The 24770-nt window shown below is 37.1% G+C and overlaps 1 protein-coding gene across 1 annotated transcript; it reads right to left on the bottom strand.

Annotated features, from left to right (window-relative positions):
- Positions 1-1048: 1048 nt before the first annotated feature.
- On the bottom strand, positions 1049-24228 carry CEP43 (centrosomal protein 43). Its single transcript, XM_074580246.1, has 12 exons — positions 23923-24228; positions 17965-18018; positions 15976-16030; positions 15253-15341; positions 14250-14384; positions 13390-13473; positions 8718-8935; positions 5887-5996; positions 5294-5362; positions 4517-4556; positions 3792-3885; positions 1049-3350 (listed from the first exon to the last, which is right to left on the bottom strand). Exons 1-12 carry the CDS (start codon positions 24010-24012, stop codon positions 3276-3278), a joined length of 1113 nt encoding a protein of 370 aa, XP_074436347.1. The 5' UTR covers positions 24013-24228; the 3' UTR covers positions 1049-3275.
- Positions 24229-24770: the final 542 nt, after the last annotated feature.

The following is a 24770-nucleotide window of genomic DNA, read 5'->3' on the forward strand; positions in this document are numbered from 1 at the left end:
TTACAGAAGTGTTTTAAGTTGTCCCAAGAGCTAGTTATATTGTCTAAATAAGGACTATATTGTCAAAACAGTCTAAAGCTGAGTGGTTTTATTACAGTTGGTGGAAAACATCACTTATGAGGAAATATTTGATCAGCTGTGATGTGGTTTCTCATTTTGCTTAAAAAAAAAAAAAAGAGAAGAGTAGAATACAGTAACTTCACTACAAAAAGAAAAGTGAGACAGGCATCATTTTTATAATTCAACCTCATTATCACACCCATATTAATGGTATGGAATTGTCAGCCATAGCTTAGTCCTTGATTTTTTACTTCTGGAAATCGCAGGATTGGTTAAACAAATTACAGAGTCTGAGCATTTAACAAAAAAAAAAAAAAAAAAAAAAAGCATGTTTCTAACCGGACCTAGTTGGTTTAGAACTGCACAGACCAGTTGTAAGGGCCCGTCTTAGGCACTTCCTTCTCCATTCACAGAGATGTCTGGGAAAAGGCAGAACCAATGCAGGAGGACACTTGGACAGGAACATTCCCATCTTCTAAGACAGGGCTCTAGTTGTTAATTCTAACAGACTGCCGAGATGGGGTATTCAACTGCATTAGGTCCTTTAGGGAGAAGCCTATTGTAAAATACCAAACGATATGGTTTGAGATGGTACAGCAAAATAAGCATTCAAGAGAGCTTAGCTTGTCAGTCATGTTTAAATAACATTAAAAATGGTAAACGAGACAAAATTTTGCCAATCAAAATTGGATTTTGTTTTTTTAATCCTTTGTCCATTGAATCATAAACCATCTGACAACTCAGACTAATATAACTGACAGCCCAGTAACACTATTCAGTCTGGTCTTAATCAGACTTTAGATTCACCATCAGGAGCTGCAAGATCCTTTTGGGCTTAGAAGAAACCTGAGCAGACACACACATTCTCAGCTGCAGACTGGACTAACTCTGAAATAAACATTTTTCAAGAAACCCCCCCAAAACCCACAGGGCTTCCCAAACTTCCCAATTGTTAAAATTTTTAATTCAAGAAGTCTGAAAAATACAATTTAGCCAGCACAATACCTTTATTTTGCAATTTGAATTATTATACACAATTCAGTAAAAGCCCACAGGAGGAACGGCATGGAGACTTACCACTTTTTGGCAGTTCCTAAAATTAGAGCCAAAGTGCAACGTCTCCAATTAACCCCCAAGGTAAGAGAACAACACTTTGCTGTTAATAAACGTCACGTTAACACTTAAAATGTCTAATTAGTTATTAAAAGGCCACATCTTCAAATGCAATTAGAAATCATTTAATAAAGTTTTTGCTTGTTTTGGTATGATAAATTGACACATATCCTACAGCTAACAGGTAATGGAACATCGTGTTTTCCTAAGACCTATAAAAAAAGCAAACAACATTGTCCCTACGTTTTTCCATACACCTTAAAAATGAATGCCAGAAACCAATTGTTCCCAGGTATTCAAGTGGAATTTTATTTCTTTCAGACATGCTGTTGCTCTTCTTAAAAAAGAAAAAAAAGGCCCAAACCAAGCTTTTCATACACAGTATCTTGAGGCACAGGTTCCCCTCATACTTAAAGGAATTTTTACACAGGGTGTATCGCATGTTACAACATTGTTGCTATTTGAAGTCTATGGCACATTGATTTTTTGGGGTGAAAAAAAAAATTCTCCTCTGTGTTCAGCTGCCACAATATGGCACAAAAGTTAGAAGTTAACATCATGGCTAAATATTCTGATGCCTTTTTGCTGGCTATTTTGGGGTGCACATAAATAAAAGGCACACTTTTCCTCTCTCCTCTGAAATTATTTATGTACTGTACAAGCCCAACTTCCCAGCACTGCTCCATGCCTGCTGGCCCAGTGCAAAAAAAGATTTAAGTCAGCATCCAATGCTAGCAGCAGCTCTATATGCTTAACTAATGGCTTTAGCTTAGCATGCTACTTCCACTGTGATGACCATTGATGAGAGGCCAACAGTGTTCCTGAAAAAAATTACACAGCCTAAAAAAAAAAAAAGTTATTTATATTCACTTACATGTATATTTTCCAAATGTGTTCACAATTTTCAGAAAGTGCACGTTTTGAAGTCATTTCAGTATTACAAATGTCCATGACCTATATATTATAGCAGCGCCATATACAACAGTATCATTAAAGAACTGTCAATGTTTCCATTACTGACCCTGTTTTGCAAGAGTATAATGAAAATACAAGAATTTGCTCTTAGCTAGAACTTAGTGTCCGTAATGTCTTCAGTATGGTATTCTTAAATATTTGGATTTAATTCTGTACAGCAGTCAGAATCTGAAAAACAGAAGGTTAGTGGTTTTACTTTTTGGCGCTCATTTTTACATAACAAGGATTTTTAAGACGAAAGTGAGCTTACAGCATGTGAAGAGCCCTCAATAATAAAAGCTCCACAAACCATTACCACACTGTTAAAAACTTAACAAAAATCAATAAGATTTAATTAATGATTTGCAGATCCTTACAAAATTACTTTTCGTGATTTAACAACAGATAACATCGATGAAATTATCCCATATAAAAACAGCTTAGATCTTAACATCAATGGTCTGACAAACATATTAAACATGAATATTCAGAGTTCAGACTACTACTAAATTTAGCCCCTAAATTTTGCTAAATTTAGATGTGAGAGTTCAGACACTCTCCACTCGATATGCCTTTAAAAAAAAATAAAGTCCAACTTTCAGAAGAGTCTGAAAAACAGCAGTTTCAAGTAAGTTTGGAGCAATTAGGTATTGTGGCTAGAGTTACCATAAATATGGACTACATGCTGACTTGACAAAATTGTGTTAAAAGAAGCGTGAGTTGAACCACTACCTCTGAAGGTTCTTGCTTTGGTTATCTTTAAAAAAAAAAAAAAAAATCAGACTGTTAGAGTAACAGTGCAAGTTCATTATAAAGCCACATGCCTCTCTGTAGATGTTCTCTTTTCAGCTGGTTTTTACTATGCCCACTGCCAGCAATGGACATTCTGCTTGCAAAATCCACCTCCTGCTGTAAAATGTTTGGCCGAACCAAATGAAGAAAATAATCCTGATATCAGACTCAAATGGGAACGCACTGTTTCATTTAGTTCTTGTTAAGAATATTTAAAAGCCTTCTCCACCTACAGTCTTTTTGAAACACAAGGCACAAAGAGGGAGTGGACATTCCAGCAAGAAGTGATTGTCTGAAATTAACAGTCCACAGCAGTCTTCTAGTCCAGCACAATGAAACAGTTTTGCTGTCCAATTCTACGCCACGTCTTCTAGATAATCTGCAACATCACTTAACTGAGAAATGGTAAGGTCTTGCGTGATGCCTTCAAGCTAGAAAATAAATGAAATCACAAATTCAGGAATCAGAGAAACAGTACTATGTTTTGTAGTCTTTCATATAGCCTCAAGCTTTTTCAGTGAGATTTCATACTCCTTTAGGAGGTGCTCAGACAGATTTTGAGATCTAAGATGACGACACTTCTGGACATGCTGAATAGTAAACCAGTCTCAAATAATTTTTACATGCCTAGAAACAGACAGTGAATTGTGCTACCAAACAATTGTTGTGGGGTTTTTGTTTTGTTTTTAAATTAGTATAGCATCTAACTTCGCAGGAATACTAGGTGTAAAAATACAGAACATAACAAATAATACAACCTTAACATGTATCCTAGGAATCTCTGATAATGGCACATTACTTCATAGAAGGTTAAAATAAGTTAAGACAAGATCAGAATAATGTCAACAAGAACAATTTTAAAAGAATCATACTTTATCACTGGCATTTGACTCTTCTGTTTCCACAGAAATTTCATCTATTTCTTCACCAATACTGATATCACTTTTTTCTGAGCGATGACTAGTACTAAAGAGAAAGAAAATCACAAATGTAGAAATAAGCATTTCGAACATTCAGGTATTACATCCACTTTCACTTTATACCTGACATTTGATCAGGATTTCACTTCCTAGCGAGTTAAATATGAAGTTACTTAAAAATCCCAAACAACTAAAGGCTTTCTACCTAGATGGAGCCATGATAAATACTGATAAATATTTAGGCTTCAATCCTGCAGTTTACAACACCAATACCCTCAAATTATAAGGATGAGGCTGTTAAATATTGTTACTGACTACTTACAATGCTTTACTTTTTAGCTGAATATTTCAGCACACACCATATTCACTGTCTACTAATTAAAGTATTAGAATATTACGTGCATGGTTCAGAAAAAAACCACTGAACACCTTCCACAAAAAAGCAACAACTTATCTCTGCCCCCTACACAACAGGGATCTGTTGTGGTTTCTTTTCTTTTTTTTAATTTTGTAACTATATGTAATTAAATAGCAAACTCAAGTTTAAAGGAGTTCAGAAATACTGACAGACTGCAGCAATAGTGACTAGCTGAAATATTATGAAATAATTCAAATATGCTAGTGGGTATCCTTATAACCATGAAATACTATGCCACGGCAATATAGTCCTCTCTTACCTGTTGAAGTCATCAGCATACTCATCTTCATCCCCATTTCCTAAATAAGTTTGAGAAAGTATTAATCAAACAAGTTTTCTCTTCAGGAAATGCAAAACAGAAACTATTCCTGCACCAAAATACATGGTTTGATGGCCAGCAAAAGTGGGAGGAGATTGAATTACTTGTGCAGATTAGGAAGAAAGGATGATTTTATGTTTGTCATTAATCTATCTCATTTATACAAACTGTTTTCAAATTGAACACAGGTTTTCAGGATGTCGATTACACTGCTGAAGACAAAACTTACTTATTTGGCAACTCTACTTTGAGATAGAGCTGATACTTCTTATATCACATCATCTTCATGTTGCTCCTAAAGCTTACAAGGCAACTTTCAAAGGGCAGAGGGCAAGCAAATACTGAAAGACAGTAAGACTTGTCTAGCTATCTTTTTCCACAAATATAAAGCCCCTCTTTTTTTAGATACCTAGACAACAAAATTTATCACTTGATATTAGCAAACATATGCACAGAATGAATCAAATTTTTGCTGCATGTGTAAAATACCAATCCACATACAAGACAACAGTTTTCACTTTTCTGTATTCCTTTGGATAAGATCTCACTCTTAACTCCCAGTAAGTTTCACAATGGTGTTAAACAGACTGACAGAAGTAAAAGCTTAAGATTTTAAGTTCAAGATGTGTATTTCAGTTTCTCAGATTCCTCTAAGAAGCCAGGTTAGAACTTACAGTTAAAAATATCAGAGCTTCATCACATTTAGCTGTTACTTGCCTAATTCCAGCGATCCCAGTTTTGCATTCACCAACCGCAGGTCTTTCAAAACAGAGTTTCTATTTAAATCTGTAACAAAACAAAAGCATTTATATCAGAAATTTGACTTGTGACTCTTTAATAAGATCCTACTTAAACATATCGATCAACCATTTATAATAAGTGTTTTTATAACAACCTTATATAATTTTGTAGTATAATATAGTAATATTATATCCAATTTTCAGGTCTGAACTCTGCTAACATTGAAAAACATGAGTAGTAAACAGGAATGATCTTCCAGCATTCAAGAGCAGGTTTTACAACATGAAAGGAAACATCCTTAAAGAACTTGTGCACATAATGTAAGATAACAATACAAAGGAGTAAGTTAATTTCAGTTAAAAATCCAAAACATAAGATGCCCCAATGGTAGCATGATATATCAAAACCAGTATGCGGTCACTCGGTGAAAAAAGCATCACTACAAATCACATTACAACCAGAAGGGGGCCACACACAAACACATTTGCATCTGAACACGTAGATCATTCATTACATTATGGGAAATATCTCCTACTTTCATCAAAACACAAAAACATGTGGAAACTTACTATCAGACTCCTTTAGCGAAGGTGCACCAGTCAGGGAGCTTAACCCGCTTTTTAGAGGCGGTGCATCAGAAAGGGATGCTAGACCTCCTGCTTTATTAGCTTCAGTTTTCCTGAAACAAACCAAATAAATAAGTACTACACAGAGCTATAAAATGTGCACAGTGACTTTCTTTTCTATTATATACTAAATTTTCATAAAACTACAACAGCAGTGTTTACAGCAAAAAGAGCAAGGGGAAAGGACTATTCATTCTGCAATCCTAAAAACAGTACGCAGTTTACTGGCACAAGTGTCAAGGAAGACATTTAGTAAGAAAGTCACTTTCTCACCTACGCAAAGACTTCTGCCTGCCTTCTTTCACAGACAGAGCTCCTGCACCTTCATCAGCATCACTATTTTTATCAAGGGGCCTTTCATTATCCCCACATGTAAACGCAGCCAAAAGAAGAAAGATTCAGATATAAATCAATATTTACATTAGTTTGTTTTACAACTAAGAGCTGATATCTGACAAAACTATTAGTCTGTTAGTCCTGAGAGCAGTCAATTCACAGAATTAAAACTTCTCAGTTATTGCAAGACAGATCTCATCATAGTGTGTTAAAGTTCACATAGCTACTACCTATTCCATTCATATATTTAAAGTGTTGAGTTCAAATACTACTTGCAAGTAAAGGATGAAGAAACACTATTAAAGAGAGATCAAGATTTTCACATTTAGTATTACCAGAACTGTTTGTTACTGTGATTCCATTCCTATTAGTAGCAGGCAACATTTGAATCATTCATTATATCTAGATCACCAAAATATCATGTATACCATCAAGTATTAAAACATTTCAAAATTTCAAACAACAGAACAGAGACCTAGGGGCAATAAGAGCTTGGATTGTCTCTTATTCTGTCCTTAGTAACAACTTGTTCCCTTCCTCTCTAATGCACTCTTCTTACAGGAACGGGCAAAGCTCCCACAAGGAATTTACCTTTTGCAAACCAAACAATGCTGGTGCCTCTCCTACTCACTCATCCCTTGGGCCTCAGGCACACCAGCACAACATATCACAAAGGGATTTCACCTGAAGAATATGTTCTTTTTTTCTCCTCTAGAGGAGCTGCCAGTAGGGTAGAAGCAAAAGACCCAGCAGAGACAGCTCAGTTACAATTAGCTGCCAGCTCATTTATTATTAACATATTCAGCAAACCTTATTATGCAACATTACTATATCATCTACATCACAATAAAATTATGAGGTACAAATTACTACTTGGTGGACTGTGACTCTACTACAGACACATAATTTAGAAGTCTTTTTTTCTGTAGGGAGTTTCTCTACTAGAAAAAAAATCCTTATTTTACTGAATAATCAGGAGTCTTTTTCTTGGATGCTCTTTTAAAGAAATCCAGTTTACCCAGTTTCAACGTGAATTTCTCTTCTTGCCATATGAAAATGCTCAAGCAATAAGAAATTAGTAAATATTATTATTATCCAGAAGTTTTCCCAGCCTTTTCTAGTTTTCACAACTTATCATTTAAACCAATTTTATGGCAATACAACCACCTGCTACAATGATTAGACTTTGGTTAAAGGCTAGTTCAATGAGCTCTTGAGTAAGGACTAAATGCACTCAGATGCACTTTTAATCTTGATACTTCCATTAAGAAAAAGAGAAAATAAATACCATAGAAGGGTTATTTGTAACAGACAATATTTTCCAGATAAAAATCACTGCTCTTTGAGGAAAAAAAAAATAAATCTGCTCCAACTAAATACATCCAACGAAAGCTGTATTATAAATAACCTTTCTCAAAAAGTCCATTAATTTACTAGAAAGACATCTAGTTTACCTGGCACGATTGCTTTGTGCTGTATGAGAATGATCCCATTCCACAAGTAAGCACCTACTGTAGCGATAATACAAAAAAGTTTATGCTGCCCACTATCAATGTAGTTGGGGGAAGCAGCCAACATGAGGGCAGCTACTGTCAAACTGACTTGCATATGCTTTTGTAACCTCTTCTAAGCTACAGCAATTCTCTGACTACTCGAGCACAGCAGAACAACACCATGACACGATCTTGCAGCATTTCTCAAGAGGTATCTAAACTAAGCTTCAAGATAACTCAGCATTAAAACACAAAGACAGGTTTTTCAGTTTTAAAACAAAGCTGTTGTACAGTTCAGTCACTAGTTCTTGTTTCAAATGGAATTTTTCAGTCAGACTCCATAAATGAACAATAAAAAAATGCCCTTCAGAAGCATCTGCAAAACTGACACGTGCAGAGACAACAACACTTCACTGAAAACAGAAATGCAAACAAAAGGTACTGCAGCATGAAAAGGAAGCCCTCAGCTATGAGAAAATTTTCCTTATGGAAAATCTATGGAGCCAGCAGACACACTCACCAGATTTTTTTGTACTCCTTACAAAGCCATACAGATATCTAAAGCACTGTCCCTGTCATTGTCCACTTCCTTTAGTACTGATCACCACTGCAGCTCTGCTGCAAAAAGAAACGCTGATGTCCGTTCCTCATACATGTTCATTCCACCAGAGAAACAGGCTGAGGACATTACATAGTTTAACTAATGCACCTTGAAGTGATACAGGTTTTTCCACTCACGACACACCCAAGAGATCCAGATGACACTGTGCATTTCAAAGAGCAGAATCATAGAAATGCACATTTCAGAAAGAAAATGTTACAGAACAGATCTAAACATTCGCGTTTACAAGCATGAATAATCAGACATCATCTAGCTTTCAAAGGTCTGCAAGCATACTGAAGACAAAATAAACCTGTGTTAAGTAGAACACCCATGTTACATACCAGCCGTAAGTTCTTTCTGGTTTGGGTATAGGATCATCAAAAAAAGAGTCTCCCTCTACATCATCTTCATCCACACCTGGGTCACTTTTTTCTTTGGTATTTAAGTCTTTGTTTTCTAGTTGAGGATCTAGTTTTATTTCATTAGGCAGAAAATGAATGCTTCTTTTGCTTGCTTCTCCTGATGAGACACTTGTATCACTTTGAGTAGTTTCATCAGCCTTGAAAGATAAAGAAAAAAAAGCCCTCACTGAAAGGAATAAGGATTTATGTCTTATAATAATGTAAGTGGTAATATAAACACACAACATATAATATACACCTACCATCACTTTTTTAAAAGTTAGGTCAAATGTATTAGTACTTCCCAGGAATGTATTAATATCATCAGGAATCACACAAGAGAAAAAAGTTGTCCTATCAATTTAGAAAGGAAGTGTTCTTTATTGTTGCTGTCATTAAAAAATTTTGTTCCATCCTCTGCATTGCTTTGCTATCTAGATCACCTCTATTATAAAAGCAACCAATTTTAAAAGATGATGGACATCAAATAAAAAAAATCTACAGGCAGACTGATTCTTATCTTCTAGCTTTGAATATAGGGTGGGTTGTTTGTTTTAAAGCCTGAAAGTTACATGATGTTTTATTAGTGTTATTTTGCAACTCATCTATAAACAAATGTTGTTAGTTACAGCCATTGTCTTCAAAAGAAATCAATTTAAACCCTTGCAAATTACTCTAACCCATATTAAATGCTGATCTCTGCAATATAATACTAGGTTTTAAAGTGGCAAGCATAAGACAACTTCAGTCAATGACGCTTTCTCCCTCCAAATACTAAAAACAAATATGACACAAACAAGATACTTTAAAAGTACATAACTTTCAGTCTTTGTATCATGCTTATGGCTCAGTCCTGCAGGTACTCAAACACGTAAGGACTATTCTATATGCTAACTTTAAGATCAAGTAACACACCTCAAGTGGTATCTTTGCAAAACTTCGCGGCCCAAAGAACAATATTCAAATTTACCTAGATAATCAAGCTGTTGTGAAAGTTTTTAAACAACAGCATCTTGTTACCTAGCAAGCAATACTACAATTTTTATCTTCCCCTAGACTTATTAAAATTATAATATAAAAATAATAATTACTAATATCAGCAACAGTTTTTAAACAAAACCAACAGGATTGTTTAATCCAGATAACCAACAAATAGGTTGCGCTGTCCCAAGTATTTCTGTATCAGTCTTTAACTTTTGTTCAGAAGGCTGAAGTAAAATTTTCAAACCATAGGCCATGAAAGTTGAAAAAGGCCTACCAAGGTCATTTTGTTTCATTCACAGCGACACATTCAATTGCTGGCAGCAGCTCAGTTCTTCTAGGGCAAGAAAAATTACTTATACCTGTAAGTAGCAGTAACAACAATATTTTAATTTCCTATGCTATAGGAACAGAATTGTTGTTGAAAATTAAGAGCTTAGTGATACCCTGACTGGAGTAAAAGGGAAGTTACAGCTACTTTTATGTTCTGGGCCCTGAGGGAGTGAACTGCTGCTATCTTGTTTGAGAAACTACAAGCATGACAGTTGGCCTTTTCTTGAATTCATGTATCAAAGTTTTGCTAAAGTGAAATAACTACTTTCAAATCATAGCGATAAGTTAACTGTGGCTAAGGGTTAAAAGAGCAACGTGCCTACCTTGGGTTTTCAGACTAACGGTGTCAGTAAGATAAGTCAGAGTGTGGTTTCACACTTGCACTTAAACAAATGTAATTCTTTGCTGCTGCCAAGAGCTGTGGTCTTGGTCCCTCCTAGCAGACTCCTTTCTACATTACAGGTACTGGTTACCAGGTCACAGCCAGAGCCAGTTCAGCTCACAGGTTTGCTGAAAAACCACCCAAGAATATCAAGTTTCAACCAGGAAGTCTAGACTCTTCAGGTAACTTCCATGTTGCTCCAGTCAGGACTAGCTAAAGTTTCCTCCTTCTGCATTATTTTTACTCCAAGTATGTTGCACAGGCAGAATATTCTCCCATCCTGCCTATGCCAAGGAGAGAGAAGCAGGAAAAAATATTAAAAATAAAAAAAAATAAGAACTGTAGTCCCATTAAAATATCCACTACTTACTCTTAGAGGAGTATGTAACTCCAACCAACAGCTGCTGCTGTTTCTATGAGGAAATCTCCATACAGAAACCAATCTTCTCCCATTTCTGAGATAAATATAGTTTCAGGAAGGATTCAGCAATATATTATGAAAAGCATTTCCAGAACACGTTCATCTATCTCCCACTGCAATGGAATTATGATTTGCTTTCCATAGAAGATGGATATAAAGAATATAAAAAGCCTGATCATAAATTCAAACTTGTTGGAAATTATATTCTACTTGCAACTTCACCACATCAGAAAGAGTATGTAAATGAAAGTGTTCTTATTGCCACCTCAGCTGCTGCTGCATGCCATAAGCATTCAACTCCTAACTGTGGTGTTCTGACAATGCACAAAACTCTCCTTAAAAAAAAAAGAAACACGGTCCAATGAATGATTTTTTTACCACACTTTAATACTTCTTGCCCAGAATTAAATACTCCTATCTGGTAGTTTCTCTAAAAGATAGACCTTAGAATAAATCTTAGAATCACTTTCTTATGTCCATATACTTATTGGGGATTAGGTATATACACATTAAAAAAATGCCACTATCAACTGGACCGGTCCCAATCCCTACCATTAAGCTGAAGTCAGTCAGTCAGTAGGAGAAGCTTTTGCATCTATGGACTAGTATATCTAAATAGTCAACAGCAGCCTGAAAAAGAATTCTGACAACCTCAACACAAAGAAGAATATAATGCTCTGCAATACAGTACCACTTCTGGAAAACAGCACTAATCTTTGGAAATCATTCAGACATGGTTTATATTTATTTTCTATCCACTTTGGACACCGCTATTTGAGGTGGGTACAGGAGTTCCTGTTTTGTACAGGCCCAAACAATTGCGACAAAAAGAACTAAGGCTGTCATTTATTACTATTACAATACTAAACAACAGTATGACTGTAAGTACTCCATGATACCTCCCCTAAAGCAGAGTTTCCAGGTGTAACTTAAAACTCATTCTTATCAATCTAGTTTCCTAATGAAAAAAAAAAAATCTTAAGATGTTATACTGCTCTGTGCTTGTCTCTCCCTGTCTTCCCCTAACTAATGTATTTTGGACTGGCTGGCTAAGTTCAACCACTGCAGGAAGAGTAGAAGTTTCAAAAAAACCCAAAACAAACCAACAACACAACAAACAACCCTGCATATCTGCATTGACAAAAGGTTTGTCAAGAACAGATATAGAGAAATAAGACTCATAACAAACAGAGGATGGACCAGCCGTGAGACATCGGCATACACACCCGGAAAAACACCCATATGAAACCTGGTTAAATTTACAAGCTACTGGAACTACTCTTTTTTTCCTCTTCTAGAAAAGTGTTTTTTTCCTGAGGAAAATCCATAACAAACACTTAGCTCATCTCTTTCTGACCTACTTATTTCAAATAAAGTAATTTAAACCTGAAGATGAAAGGTGGTATATGCAAAGGAGAATGGAATATTTATGACGTCTAACTCATATTCAGCAGTAGTTCTTAGCTAATCTAGAACCACTTTAAGACAAAAGTAGGAGCTCAGGTATGAAGCAACTTTAGAAACAGTGACATTTAATCAGCATTCAGATCTTCTTAGTGGATTTGTTTTGTTTTAAAAGACAGTGCCAAACAAGAGTTTTCTCCTGAAGCAGGTCTGAAATTATCAGAATTTCCATTCAAAGTCCAGTTACAGAATTATTAGCTTTTAAGATACTATCAACAAGCACAGCAATTAGTTACTTAATCTTGAAATGAAGCTTGCTTTTCAAATTGTATAGTTTTCTGGTTTTGCATAGCAAAAAACCCTAAAGAACTGAAATAAAATGAAGCAGATCCAAACTGAGCTGTCATTTTATTTTCTTTTATCCTTATCACTCCCTCTCCCAAACGAATAAACTAACAACAAAATCCATGCAATACTGCATTTCTCAGCTTTCATTAGTGAGTTGGAAAGCTTCTAAGTTATTTCCAGTAATCTTGAAAAAAAGCTATTAAAACTTTTAATGTGATCAGATTACATCAAAAATCTGTACAAACTTTAGTATTTGAATCAGGGTTGGTTTGCTTTTTTTATTTTATTAACTGGGTGTAGCGGGTAGCTGGTTTCTTGTGGAAGAGAGGCTTAAGTGATCATGCCCCTTTCTGTACCGTACACTTTCCCCTAATTCTCAACCTCTTGGTCAGTTCCAGTCAGATGTAAAGGAGTATTAGAAGCCTGGAAGATGTTAGTTAATAAAGATTTTGTGCTAACAGGAAGCAACAGAGAAAAACCCACAGGCCCCAACACAGAGACAGTTGTATCCTAACACCTTATAAATCCCAAGCAGCCATCAGCCAGCTGCCCAATAAACATACAGGTTCGCTCCAACCCGTCTGTGTCTCACAGAGACGCTGTCACCTAACTAGACGGAAAGGTACAGGACTTTGCAGATCATTTAAGTGAATGCCATCATATCCACAGTTTCATAGGAGTTCTCTCTTCTACTTATCTCATGCATGTTATGTAGCTTTTTCATTATATATAAACAATCTTACCTTATTTGGTATAGGGTGTGTACTTGATCTTCCATCAGATGATTTTGATGTGGGGCACGGGCTATCACTTAGAACTGGAGCAACCTAAGAAGTTTCACATAAACATTATGAAAAATATATTGAATTTTGTCATAATACCATCCAATGAGAAACAAGGCTACCATCCTCACTCACACAGTATGCAAACTGACGCTATGTTAGGAAGTCTATGACAACTACTTCCGAATTAAGGCTTTTGTTCGGGTACTGAATGCATCTTGGGTGCAGACAATTTTCTTTCAAGCCACAATCACAACTAATCAAATACTATTGATTGGATTTCATTCATTTAATTAACAATTTAGCTATATATTCCATTAAAATATCACTGTCATTGCCTGCAGGTATTTCAATACTTTCATATATTTAGTTCTACATACATACGTTTTCAGAGCAGCTTTAAAGCTTTTACCAAAACCAATTCTAGACACTTCAGGTCATATTAAAATTAGAAGTATGCCAAAGAAAATATGTACAGCTAAAAATGTTATCAAACCACACTAGAAATTAGAAAATACGTGACACGGTGTTGTGTGTCATTTATCTGGGTTCACTCTGTGTTACTATGTTGTAGCAGAATATTAGTAGAGACTACTAGGGTGGCGCTAAAAATAATAGAATAGTCATAATCTTTATCTTTCAGCATTGTTTTCTGATAAGTTATGTTGAAGGCATAATACAATATACTAAAGACTTGAGACAGTATAATACTACAACAATAGCCAAGTGTTCTTAATTTCAGGGTTTTTTTTTAATCATTGAAATGAAAATTAATAAAGAATTATGAAGAAAGAAAGAAATTATATGTTAACACTACTTACCTCTTCACTGCCTGAAATCTTTTTCTGCTGACATTGTCTAACAACCTCCAACAACAGGGGACCACCCACAGTACCTTCTGCTTCTACAATTCCCAAATCTCGAGCTAAGTTTTCTCGACCATCAAGGCCATTTAGCTAGAGAGGGAAACACAAACACATTGAAATAAAATCACAACACAGAAATAACTGTCAGAAAACACAGTACATATTTTGTAATATAGCTCCTAAAGCTTTTTGCTCTTATTTAACAGAGCAATATTTTGACTAAACAGTGATTATTTGTTGCATGCAGACTAAAGTAACGATAGCCTATTGCATCATCTACTTCTGATCTGTACCTGAACTTACCAGACCATCCAAAGTTGTTTTAAATATGCAAGTATTCATCATTAGCAAGCTTCAGGATTTAAGGATTTATGTGGTCAAGTTACTTTAGCCTATCACATTTAAAAGTGGATCCTGGGACACGTAGCCAGTGTAATTCAATATCAAAAGCCTAAAAGCAATCAGTTGGCCTTATCATCATTGTAGGTCCCTTCCAACTGAACTGTTCTATTCAACCACTTTGTGTCATGTGCATCTGCACAAAGTCCTTTGTTTCACTGAAATTTCTCTCAGAGTAGATTACTGACATTATTTTAATTTTCATGTAACAATAGTAACTTAATACCATGACATAGTAAAATTATTGGCAAAAAATGTTGCAGGAGTATTCTGTTGTATACACTGTCATATGATTTCACAAAAGTTATTAATTTGTTCATTCAAAATTAACACATTTTCAAGCATTGATTTCTGATAAAGGGAATATTCACTTATATTAGCACACTTCCCTGGAATATGTGTCTTTATGGCAGCAAGTACCTTTTACAGACTAAATATAAAAAATTATTTAGAATAAACACAAGCAAGTGGCTTAAACAAATCTACTATAGCTTCTGTATCCATTGCCATGCACTCCAAACAATCCGCATAGCATACAAATAAAACAAGTATATCTTACTGTGCTTGATTCAGGCTGAAAAACAGCCAACGTAAAATCAAGATTGAAAAAACGTAGAAATTCTGCAACAAGACCTGCTACCAAGCGACCTAAAAAGGAAGTGAGAAGAGTAAAAATCTTTCTTCAAAGATTTAACATTAACATGTCGTCAGTACGAACATCTACGTTGATTCAACACTCCTGTAAACATCATTCAGACATTCAGCAAACTACCACCACATAGCAAATTTGTATACCAATTCCCTAATTTCTAACTCAGCCATCGTATCAAAATTATTTAAGTCAGCAATACTGCAGGAGCAAAAATAGATATTGCTTACAAAATTCAGGTGCAAGATCATGTTTTTAAACTATTCAGCTGTTTTAAACACTTCATTTTGGCATTTCTCCTATGTGCGCATTCACCACTGTACCCCTACCATGAGTTTTCACTGGTTGGTGTTTCTATTGGTCTAGAATGCCTCTGAGTTAGCATAATCTTAACTCACCATGAAATATTAATTGAAATGCATTAGTCAGCTCAGTTAAAAATACAACTTCAGCAATATTAACTTCAAAAATTATAGACTGAATTTACTCTGAATTAATAGTAACTATGACATTTGACAGGGATAAAAGCATCCTTTACCTCATGAAGACAGTACAGTAATAAAAGAATTGAAGACTTAATCCATTGTTTTCTATTTTTATTATTTTGAGAAGTATACTAAACAAAAAACTTACCATCTTTTGTACCTAAAAAACTTTTCAAGCTTTCATTTACCAGAGGTGTTTTGTTCTGTCAAGAAGCAAAAACCAAACGGTAATTAGCATCATCCTCATACTAGCAAGAAATTGAAAGCCACTGCAAGTTGGTGTTTTGGTGTACGCTGTTCCACAATGGTGCCTGGCACATGTAATTCACTTCTTCAAAATCTACCTTTGTATTACTTCTACTACCTACAAGTAAAAGCTGCAGAGCCATACATTTACTTAGGCAAATTAAAACTGTCTCAGTATTTCTATCATAAAAGCTATAGAGCTAGAGTAATTTCACCAAAATTCTTAATAGCATACTGATTTTTATTTACTTAATGATTAAAAAGGTACAGTAAGCAGTTAACTTCTCAAACTGCTCCTCTAATATAGTGCCAAGTTTGCTTAAGGAAATTCAGTCCCACTTTTTGGAAAATGGGAATTTACAAATCATCTAGACAAAGTGTGGATCATGTTAATTAGTGGCTCACAAGTCAATGCTAATCTTCTATTAATTAAAACACCTTCAAAGATATCACGAAAATGTTTTTTCTCCCTGTTAGATTTGCCCCCTTCAACTTTGATTTTTAAACAGAGATAAATACATGTGCTATGTTTAAGTTTGTCAAAATTGTTCAGGGATTTTTCAAACCAAATTCTAAATGCCATTCCTAACATATCAAAATATCCTGGGTAAGAGCCTAACTTGAAGAAAAGGATCTGTTATAGGTATTTATCACTATAGTCATAAATGCTAACACACACAAGAAAGTGCCACACGAAAAACGAAATATATGTTGCTTAATATTTAGGAATACAGAGTAGTGATAAATATTAATATATTTCCAGTGTCTCTACAGTGTAAAATTAAAATATCATGATGCATTTAAGCCTTTTGAAAAAAAGGGTGATCAACTGTAGCAAATCTCTCTTCAGCCCTATTACTCTCCAGATAGTCTGGGAGGTTGTTCTCTGGGTACTCTATAATATGCTGACACTTCCCATAAGAGATGGCACTGTTCTGCTATATCACTCTTCCATTATGTCTTCTTCGTCAATCTTACGTTAGATTTCTGGAATATCATACCATAGAATAACCCCTCCTTACTAATGTCACAATAACGTCTGTTTCGGTTGTGCAATTTTCCAGAAAGAGCACAACCATCTAACCAATAGAAGAATTGGACAGTTTTCCATTCTTTCCTTTTGAAACAGAGAGCCTGGACATATGGCACCCTCTCCTCTATACTTCTGGAAAATGGAAACAGACAGGAAATGAGGGAATGCCAGCAGTAGAAGGCATCATAAAACTAGCATCTACATACCACAGCAGTATTGTTATTTAATCACATTAGTATCACATAATCCTAATATTATTATATTGTCAAGGTATCAGTACATAATCCATCTCTTAATTCAGAATTCTTCCTTAAACATAAGGAAATTATCCTGAAGTTAAAATATCCTGAAATTAAATATAAGCAAATTATCATACAACATTCTTATGAGAAACACCAAAAGCATTAGCATACTTGGCAAGTTACTTCATTACATTGCTTTCACAAAACGCTTGTCAAAAAACTCACACTATAACATTTTAAATTTCAAAAGACAGTATTCCAATTTGATAAAATCTTGATCAGTCAGATAGATTTTTTTTTTTTTTTAAAAGAAGTATTTGATGGAAAAGATATTTAGTTATTTTGGTCAATTGGACAGAAGCAATATCAAACCAGCAGAAATAGTTACTTAAAGCTACAGTTTCAAAAGGCTATGTTTAACAATTCCTACCTCTAAACATCAGGAAACACCCTGATAGTCCTGTTTTGTGTTCTTTAAGCATCATGCAGCAATACATAATTTTCTCTTCTTACATTTCACAAACAGAAAGTATTAAACCTATTATATTTAATTCTACATGAAGAAATATAAGGATGCCGATTTTTTTTTAATTTAATTTTTTTAAGGTTCTCTTACCTCTACTTTCTCTTGTTCTTCTAATGCCAAAAACACAGCTGCTCGCAACTCTGCCTGCCAAATAAAAAAAAAAACAACAACAAAACAAATAGCATTTCTACAAGCACTGTTTTCCCTATGCAAATAGAATGCAAAGAGCCACCAAGTAGCTTGACAGCTATTTGTTTCTCCTCAAGCAATTTGGCATCGATTGTAATCTACATCAGTGCAATTAAGACACTTAAGGTTACAGGCAATGTGACTTGAGGCTGGGAAAGAAGAGTTTTCAGTCTGAGAAAAACAAGGCAAGGGGCGGTATTTGATACAAGACTTCCTAAATTGTTTCTTCATACATAAAAAGATTCCAAGTTACCTACATTACCTCCTTTCAGTTTCTTCTGAGTTAAAAATCCAGCTCTTTCAGGCAGCTTTGAAACACCTACCCCTCATTTACAATTCATTCAGGAAACATGAAAAAAAATACATTAACTTTTTAAGATGTATTTTCACAAGGTTAAGATATACAAAATTCCTATGATTTCTTGTCAGACCATGGTCAAAGAAACAGAATTTCTCAAGGAAAAGAGAGCATGATTCCAGCCATTCAAATACTCTGTAGTGAGGTTTTACCTAATTGATTTTGAATACCTTAATGTCAAGGACCAGAATTCTTCTAAGGACTATTTTGAATATTTAAACTTAAATCTTGCCTACTTTTTTTAAGTACTACAGTTTCTCTACTTCTTTCATTGAGCATATCAAACAGACAACACACGTTACATTTGATGAAGTAGTCTGCCACTTTAATCTTTAATCAACTTAATATGACATTTTGAAGTAGCCAGTAGATAACACTGAAGTAATAAACTATAAAAGACGGTGCTACTCTGTATACCAGTTTTCTCTAAAGCAAAGAGGAAAGCAAGCTTTTAAAGAAAGATTGATTTCCATAACTAAGGGTAAGAACAATATGAAGCGACTGGATTTCCTCATGTATGTTACAAAAGGTAATTAAACACGGATTAGTCTGCAACTGTTCCCTCCCACCAGTAAAAAAAATAAATCATTTCATGGGAAAAATAAAATAAACACTTCCTTTTAAGCATAACCCTCTTTGGACACCTTTTTAAAGGACAAAAAGTAATTAAAAAAAGTTGAACATATTTCTTATCAAAAGAAGTGTAAAATGCTTACCACGATTGTATGCAATGGTCATGCTGACACTGCAGTTACATTTTTTCAGGTACTGGGGTACACCATTCAATCAGCAAATTTAACATTTAACTCTCAGACCAACAGCTAACAACTTTATTTAGTCTTACGTCGCTATGAAAAACTTCAAATGGTTGCATCTTTTCCACTGCTGACACAGAAACCAAGTATACTTACATAAGAGGACAAGAATAACAACAAAGCATTTGTGAAACAGACTTGCTGTTACAACTGTTCAAAATAAAAGACACCAGCCATTACATGTGGGTAGGGGCAAACCCCCTTAAGGGTCTGGATCAGAAGATTGCAGAATAAAGTTGTCTGGACATGGTTGCCTTTACATCAGCTGATCCAGAGTCTGACCTGTTTGAGATTTTTGGTACAATATCACAACTGTCATTCCTTTTCACATAACGGTGATTGATTGTCTGCTCCACTCCTCTAGGTCCAACCCAGTGGCATTGAAATACAGACTGAGGTGCTTTTCTTCCTCTATGCATTTATTTAATGTCAGAGCGTCAATTTCTCCCAGATGTCACCATTCCCCATTAATAGCAGGTTCATTTTTATTTCCATTAGTGCCCAAATAATATCCTTAAGGTCACCAGAAGACAATGCCACTGGTATTTACTATATCTCCCTTTGGCCTTCCTGCATCATCTAGATCAACACCCTACAGCCTTTCCACAATAAGCAGCCCTCCAACTGGTCCTTCAATCCTGCGAGCATGACAGTAAGTTAGAAGTTAAGCACTCCTGTACTATCTCCACAAGGAAGGTTTACACCTGCACAACTTTCAGCCTCTCTGCTTACTAACTGCCATATACCTCTGTAGATAAAGACCAAGACTGGCCGAGCATTAAGCAGTCTAACCACCGGTCATCACCCCAGGCTAAAACCTTGTGTGAATCAGGCTAAAAGCCTGTACCAGACTATACGCATCATAAATACAAAGCTGATACCAAACTGCAAACAGCAACTTCACTACCAGTGTTACTCAGTACCATCCCTGTCACTCACCATCTGCAAAGTCTGTGAGGTTCTCATCCTTGAGCAGGACCAGTAGTTTGCATGACCATTTTAGACCACTTAATGGAAAACGCTTCAACTTAGCGGCCTTCATTGGCTAAGGAAGTTAAACTTGCTGGTAGTGTAATTGAAAAGATGAAGAACGTTGGAAAAGAAGTAGGAAGAATCCATACCACAAAGGAAGTAGTAAACACCTAAAAGCCATAAACTCTAAATACCTGCAGCTGCATTTATCACATGCTCACTGCGCCTGTCACAAGCGGTTCTCGTTCTCATGTTCCTAAAAGCAGGATACATCCACAATGCTTAGAGGACCATACTGACAATTAATTTCAGTTAGTTAATCTGATACCATTAATAAGTGGTTGTATTTTACTTAACTTACAAAAATAAGAAGAAATAAATGTTACATAAAAAATTTAATGATTCTCCTTGATTCCAAGAAACAAGCTGACTTTCTGATATGAACTGCTTTAAAAAAAAATGAACAAACAAAAATCACAACATCCAGAAAACACAAGATTACACTGTAGTGTGCAGCATACTCATTATGACAGTTAATAATTCAAAGACATTTAAAAGCATTGTTCATTATAATATATGGAATGAAGATGAAAAAGCAAATAGGACAATTTTAACTGAGCTATGCATATGCAGTTAACAGCCCGTTTTAAAAATAGCATTTTCATTCTATCTAACAACATGTTATCTGATAGTACCTCATTTGTCTTGGTTTTGAATGAAATTAGCAAGAAATTAGCAATAACAGTATTAGCTGGCCAAAAGCATTGCTAGTCATACGATATTAGTCATGCTAACCTCTCTCATATTTGTAGCAACAGCAAGTTCCAGAGAAGATGCAAAATCCAGGTGGCATAAACTTATTTTTCCAGAAGAGATTAAAAGATAAAAACCAAAACAAAATAAGACAACAAAGGAACACAGTAAGAAGCACAATGGCTCTTCTTACTCTGATGATGACAGCCACCCTAGGAGAGAGAAAGATCACATTCTCTTCAAGGCAGACGAACAACTATCTGTACAGCATGCATTACACAGGATCAGTGATAATTTTCACTAATGTACAAATATCCAGTTATATTCTGTATGTTAACAGAATTCACTAGGAAACAGTCTTATCCATCAGAGTAATTCCAATGATTAACAAGTTTTTTATATATATATATATATTTATGTATATATAAACACATACTGCAGCTTAAAGACAGGAAATTCTCAACTACAAGCAACAAATATATTTACACATCTTCCAGTTTTCACAATATGACTTCATTAAACACTCCAGCATTCAAAGTCTAAGGTAAACAGAAAAATCATGAACAGATTTTTAAGATATCACACAAGTAACATTTTTTTCAGCTAAATAATTTACAGCAACACTGATGCACCCAATAAATTAATCTCAAAATAAAAATAAACTAATAAACTGCAACCCATTATAAAATCATGATGTACTAGAGAACAAAAGCATCACTTTAAGTTTCTTTCTAAAAAATTACTCGTTGTTACAAAATGTATTAGGTGACAGCCAGATACATTCTATCCACTGAAATAATTCCACTTGAATTGTAATCCTCCTAGAGATGTCTTTACCTGTAGTGCTTAATACCAATTCAGCTATACAATGTCCATACAATTTTTGTTAATGTATCTACTTCAATAAATCTCAAATACATTATTATAGTTAGCTTTCTAGCCTCATCCATCTTGAAAAAGTGGTGAGCACTCATTCTGAAATACAAAATAAACAACTGTTTTGATAATATGTAAATGTTCATTCACATTCTATCACATAATAAAAAAATACAGACATACAATAGAAAAAGAAACACTACTGATCACAACTATGTTTGATTTTTTTTTAATGAAAGGATGATGGCAATTTACTTTTTTTTTAATGCATGGTGTGATCTGATTTCAATTAAAAGCTGACAATGTAAGATGACTTGCTCAACCTTAATTCTTCTGGAAGAAGGGAGCTTTTTGTCACATGCTAGCAGAACAAGTTCTGTTAAGTCATTAATACTATCAATTAACAGACAGCCATCAAAGTTGTGTGCCAATTAAGGTTTACAGCTAAGAAAAAACCACCATGAATTCCTCCAATGAGCAGTCTTAACCATAAGCATACCAATTACTAAAAAGTAACTCCTAGTATTAGAGAGACATAACCCAGCAAGTAGGATGCAGTTTATGGTTTTGTAGGTCATTTGCTAGTAAGGTGCTACCTTACACCATATTAGCTGCTACACACTTGTAGCACTATAGAATAGTGAAAATTACAACAAATATATTTACACAAAACTCAACAAACTGGCAAACATAATACAAAAACTTGCATACTACACAAAGGCAGGAATTAAGAAACTGCAACTCACGCTCAATATGACCTAATTGGCTTGTGGGTTTTTTTTAATTATCATTTTACTATCACCATACTTTTATTGGTTGACACTACTCAAGAGGTTAACAGGTGTCTCAAAAGGCCTATTTGACACTTAACTAGAAAAAGGTCTCCCTGCTCAAAAAATAGTTACACGAGCTAGAATCTTCATCTACTTATGGAATTTAAACAAGGATTACCCATTTGAAACATAAGAACAACACATTTTTAATAATGCTGTTTTGTTGAAAAGTATGACAACGAGCCCAAAATCTAGTGGACTTCAAAGTACACACACAAAGATGCTCTCCCTTCCGTTAACCACTTCAGTTGATGAACTGCTCTGAAATATCGGCAATGAACATCCACTTCTTGAATACTTAAAATAAAACACTGTGGATAAACGCCACCATCCTTGATCTGAAATCCAAATTTCATTTCTCCTAGCTTGGATGGGAATCCAGGAGTTCTTATGCTTTCATATCTGTATGGCTCTCAGCTATACAAAAATAGTTATTGCTGGAAGCTTTTAACTTGAACAAGAACACAGGGAAGCAATTTTCATGTCCTTTCTTACACAAGCTTAGGCTACACCACAGGCCTGGAAGTAGCGTATGCTCCATTACAACGCTATCTTCCATACATTTTATTAACTTAGCATTATTTGTTCCCTGTAGGCTGGCAGCATCCCCAGAGTTCTCAGCCTTAGCAAGCCTCCAAGACGCAGCTCAAGCAGAACAACGTTCAAACAGCAACCCTCAAGAACCCCTGCTTAAAATTCTCAACGGGGGCTTTTCGTATCGAAGCAGAGAAAAACTCCGTCCACTTTGTCCCGCACCACCCGGCGGCCGAATGTTTCCAGAGGGCTTGGCAGCAGCAAGAGAGCTCTTGCGGCCACACGGTTATCTGCCAGGCCGAAACCGCATGGCCAGGCGCCGGGCCCCCGGCGGCAGCCCAGAGCTCCCCTCCCTCTCCCCGCCTGGGCAACCGGGCGGGTCCCGCAGCCGCCGGGCAGACCCCATGCGGCGCTCAGGCCTCGGGCCCTCGCCTCCGCGTCCAGCTCGTTCTACCGCGCACGGCAGGCGCTGGACCCGGCTCCCCGCCGAGCCCCAGGCCCAGCGGCCGGGGAGCACCACGGGGAAAGAAGGCGCCACCGCCAGGCCGTGACGCCGAGGGAGGGCCCCAGCCGGGGACACCGGCTGGAAGCGGCAGGGAGAGGGGACGAAGCCCGTGAAGCCTCGGCGCTCCGCGGGGCCGTTACCCGCCGCCAGCCAGCGCTCCCCCCTCCCCGCTGGGCAAGGCGTAGGCGGACAAGAGCCTCTCCTTCCCCCCACCTTAATCTTATTGAGCACCCCGCTGCTCTCCAGCGTCTGCACCAGCAGGTCCCGCAGCTCGGTGTCCTCCTCCGTGGCTGCGGCCGCCATCTTGTTTCTCCCTGACAACCGCCCAAACTGCGCTAGCGGCAGGACGAGCCCGGCAGATTCGCCCCCCGCTGCCGGCGGGGGCACCAACCCAGCGGCGGACCCGAGGAGGCGAGGCGCGGCGGGCCAGGCGGCCGCCCTCGGCGCCGGCCCGAAAGGGGACGCGGAGAGGCGGCGGCCACCCGGCGCCTCCGCCGCCCGCGGTGCCTGGAAACTGCGGCGGCGAACAGTCAGGGCGGCCGCCGGGCGGGAAGTTTAAAGCGGGGGGTTGGCGTTAACGGCTGAACTGCGCGGCCGTTCGCCTTCGGCCGTGCCGCCACCCGATCACCCCCGCAAGCCGCCCCTCGGCCCCTTCTTGCCTCCCTCACGCTTGGTGTTCCCCCGCCACGCTCGAACACTAAAGCAACCCGCCCTCTCCCGCACCATCTGCTTTGCTTTCGTGCTCTCTCTCCCCGAGCGGGAGGGGACCAGCGCTGACACGGCGCTAAGGAGCGAACAACCGCCTCCCCGCAGCCGAGCTCGCCCCAGCAGCCGGGAAAAGGCAGCCCTCGGCCACTGAGGGAGGGCGGCGACTCCCTCATGGGGGCGGCAGGCCCCCAGCGAGGCCTCCGACAAGCGACCCCGCCGCGCACCCGGCCTCCGATGGCATTAAAGTGGGTCCTGGAGTCCTCGTTTTACAACAAGCGTGTTCGTTATGTTCAAAGCGCCGGGCGGTGCCGTAGGTGCGTGAGGCTCCAAAGTTATTGTGCCTTTTTTTTTAT

Source organism: Larus michahellis, chromosome 3, assembly GCF_964199755.1.
Source record: "Larus michahellis chromosome 3, bLarMic1.1, whole genome shotgun sequence".
NCBI classification, from domain to species: Eukaryota; Metazoa; Chordata; class Aves; order Charadriiformes; family Laridae; genus Larus; species Larus michahellis.

Bases quoted from the DNA above. Each gene is read 5' to 3' on its own strand.
- CEP43 (XM_074580246.1), bottom strand. From the start codon at position 24,012: ATGGCGGCCGCAGCCACGGAGGAGGACACCGAGCTGCGGGACCTGCTG. The intron at 5,997-8,717 runs GTATGTAACATG...GGTTTGTTTCAG, and splicing joins CCAGAAAGAACTTACGGCTG to GAAAACTGAAGCTAATAAAG. The intron at 4,557-5,293 runs GCAAGTAACAGC...AAACTTATTTAG, and splicing joins ACTGGGATCGCTGGAATTAG to GAAATGGGGATGAAGATGAG.